General features: G+C 44.9%; 1 protein-coding gene across 1 annotated transcript; it reads right to left on the reverse strand.

Moving 5' to 3' along the window:
- Positions 1-1684: 1684 nt before the first annotated feature.
- On the reverse strand, positions 1685-1906 carry LOC101661352 (bcl-2-like protein 13). The gene has a single exon (XM_045284907.1). The coding sequence runs from the start codon at positions 1904-1906 to the stop codon at positions 1685-1687; it is 222 nt and encodes a 73-aa protein (XP_045140842.1).
- Positions 1907-2352: the final 446 nt, after the last annotated feature.

A 2352-nucleotide genomic window follows, 5' to 3' on the forward strand; every position in this document is an offset into this window, starting at 1 on the left:
AATCTATGCCATTGGATAAATTAGTGACACTATAAGTAGTATTGTCTTATGCCCCAGGGGAGTGATTGATAAAGCCATTTGTCATAAAATGATAATGAGACCTCTAAAGTGAACCAGAGTCATACCTAATCCATGAACAAATAGATAAATGGATTCTGGGCTCTCACTTAACTTTAGTCCTGATACAAAAATATTTAGGTCTTATGCTCAACCTCATGAAGAGATCACTGAAAATATGGGTGCTGCAGCAAAGTATGGTAAAGAAAGCAGATGGTGCCTGGCTATCAAAAAGAATGAGTCTGGAGTCTTAAAGGCTTGTATTCAAGCAAGCAGTCATCTAAATGAGGCATCAGCTAAGTTTACATCAAAGAAGCACACCAGCCTGTGTGATCCAAGGATGATACATAACAAAACCCAAATATGAAGGAAAGAAAGGTATCAGAACTGATTGTGGTGATGTATATACAACTTTTCAAACACGACTAAAATATGGAAGTGCCTAATACATGAATTATATCTCAATAAAACTATGGAGGTAGAGAAAGAAACAGGATAAGCAAAATTTTAAAAAGGTTTCCACTCAGTTACAAATAAAGTTATAAGTAATAATGTAATTCAATGCAGGAAGATTTTACAAAACAACTTTGTTGTTATTGTTGTTGTTACGTGCAGTCAGGTCGGTTTTGACTCAGAGAGACCCTACGTACAACGGAAATGCTGCCAGGTCCTGGGATGTCCTCGCACTTGTTCCTGTGCTTGTCTTGCAGCCACTATGGCAATCACCTGGGTGAGGGCCTTGGTCTCTTTCACTGTCCCTCTACCAAACAAGATGGCCTTCTCCAGGGGCTGGTCTCTTCTGACGACATGTCCAAAGTGTGCAAGACAAAGTTTTGTCCTCCTTACCTCTAAGCAGCACTCTGGCCATACTTCCAAGACGGACTCATCGGTCCTTTTAGCTCTCCGTGGTACCTTCAGTCTTCTTCTCCAGCACCACCACTCACATGCATCGGCTCTTCTTGGGCTGCCTTATTCTATGTCCAACTTGAACATGCACATGAGGCCATGGAAAAGACCATGGCTCGGGTCTGGTGAACCTTAGTTCTTGAAGTAACATGCTTGCTTTTCAACACATTAAAGAGGTTTGGTTCTGTTTTATGATACACAACATCCTGGTAATTCCACTTTAACTATATGAAGTCTTCCCATTGACTATTATTCAGTATTGAAATTAACTCTCTGCCGTTAAAAATAACAAGAAGAAGTGTGTTTGGGCTTTTGTGGGGGGTTGTTTTCTAAGAAAATAATCTTTACCTGCATCACTTCCCATACCCATCCGCCTTGCTGAATGATGTGTTCCGCTGCATGATCCTCCAGATACGCCATGCCAAACTGTAGCAGTGCACTCAAGTGTTCTGGATCACGTCCCACCAGCTGCAAAAGCATTTGCCGCAGCAAAACCAGGAGCACCAAAACCTGTTTCCAGCCATTGGCATGAACTGCGGTCTCCGATGTGCCTTACCGAAATGCCTGGTGTGTCGCTGGCTGCCTCAGGACCGCGTGCCAACGCTCTCTGCAGAGGCTCCACAAGGCGCTTCGCACTGTTCTATGAGCTTTGTGGGTTTGCAGGGCTGAACACTCGGGGAGTGTGCCCATCAAAGCCTGTGTGGGTCAAGGCTTCAGAAACTTATTTGTCTAAAGATGTCGGCTCTTTTTCTATTTCAGTTTTAATTTTTAATAGGCCTTCATGATCCAAAGATTGTGAAACTATATCTCGTGGAAGCCCTTGGGGTGAGGAAAGTTGCTGCTCCGGCAGCTTCTCCAGAGAGAGGAGTCCCAAGAAACCGGAAACCAAACGGTACTTCGTTTCATCGTGAAATTCTAGAGGAACCACTGTAGAGGGCGCCATTGAGTGGCTGGCAGAACTTCACAGGGGTCTACTTACAGATGTAGAACCTAGCCCTGGACTTCGCCCCAGAAAAGATAAAACAGGACCCCCCCTACCCCACCTACACCCACACCCCCACCCCCAGCAGTGGTGCCTGCTTCGAGACCCAGGACCCCAATCTACTGCCATCGCCATGATGGAAGGCCCGGGGACCCCCGTTGGAGAAGTTTGGTGCAACAGATGTACCCAGTGCAACATGTCGTTTGATGTCTTGGCTGCTGTTCCCATGAGCATTGGTTGTGGCTCCAATCAAGACAAAATTCTTCACAACTTCAGTCTTTCTCCGCTTATCATGATGTTTATTAACTCTTGGTCCAGTTGTGAGGATTTTTGTTTTCTTGACATTAAGTTGCAATTCATACCGAAGGCTGCAATCCTCGGTCATCGCCAGCAAGTGCTTCAAGTCC

The sequence above is a fragment of the Echinops telfairi genome, unplaced genomic scaffold (genome assembly GCF_000313985.2).
Source record: "Echinops telfairi isolate 266 unplaced genomic scaffold, ASM31398v2 ScPeMD7_7469;HRSCAF=8507_0, whole genome shotgun sequence".
Lineage (NCBI taxonomy): Eukaryota > Metazoa > Chordata > Mammalia > Afrosoricida > Tenrecidae > Echinops > Echinops telfairi.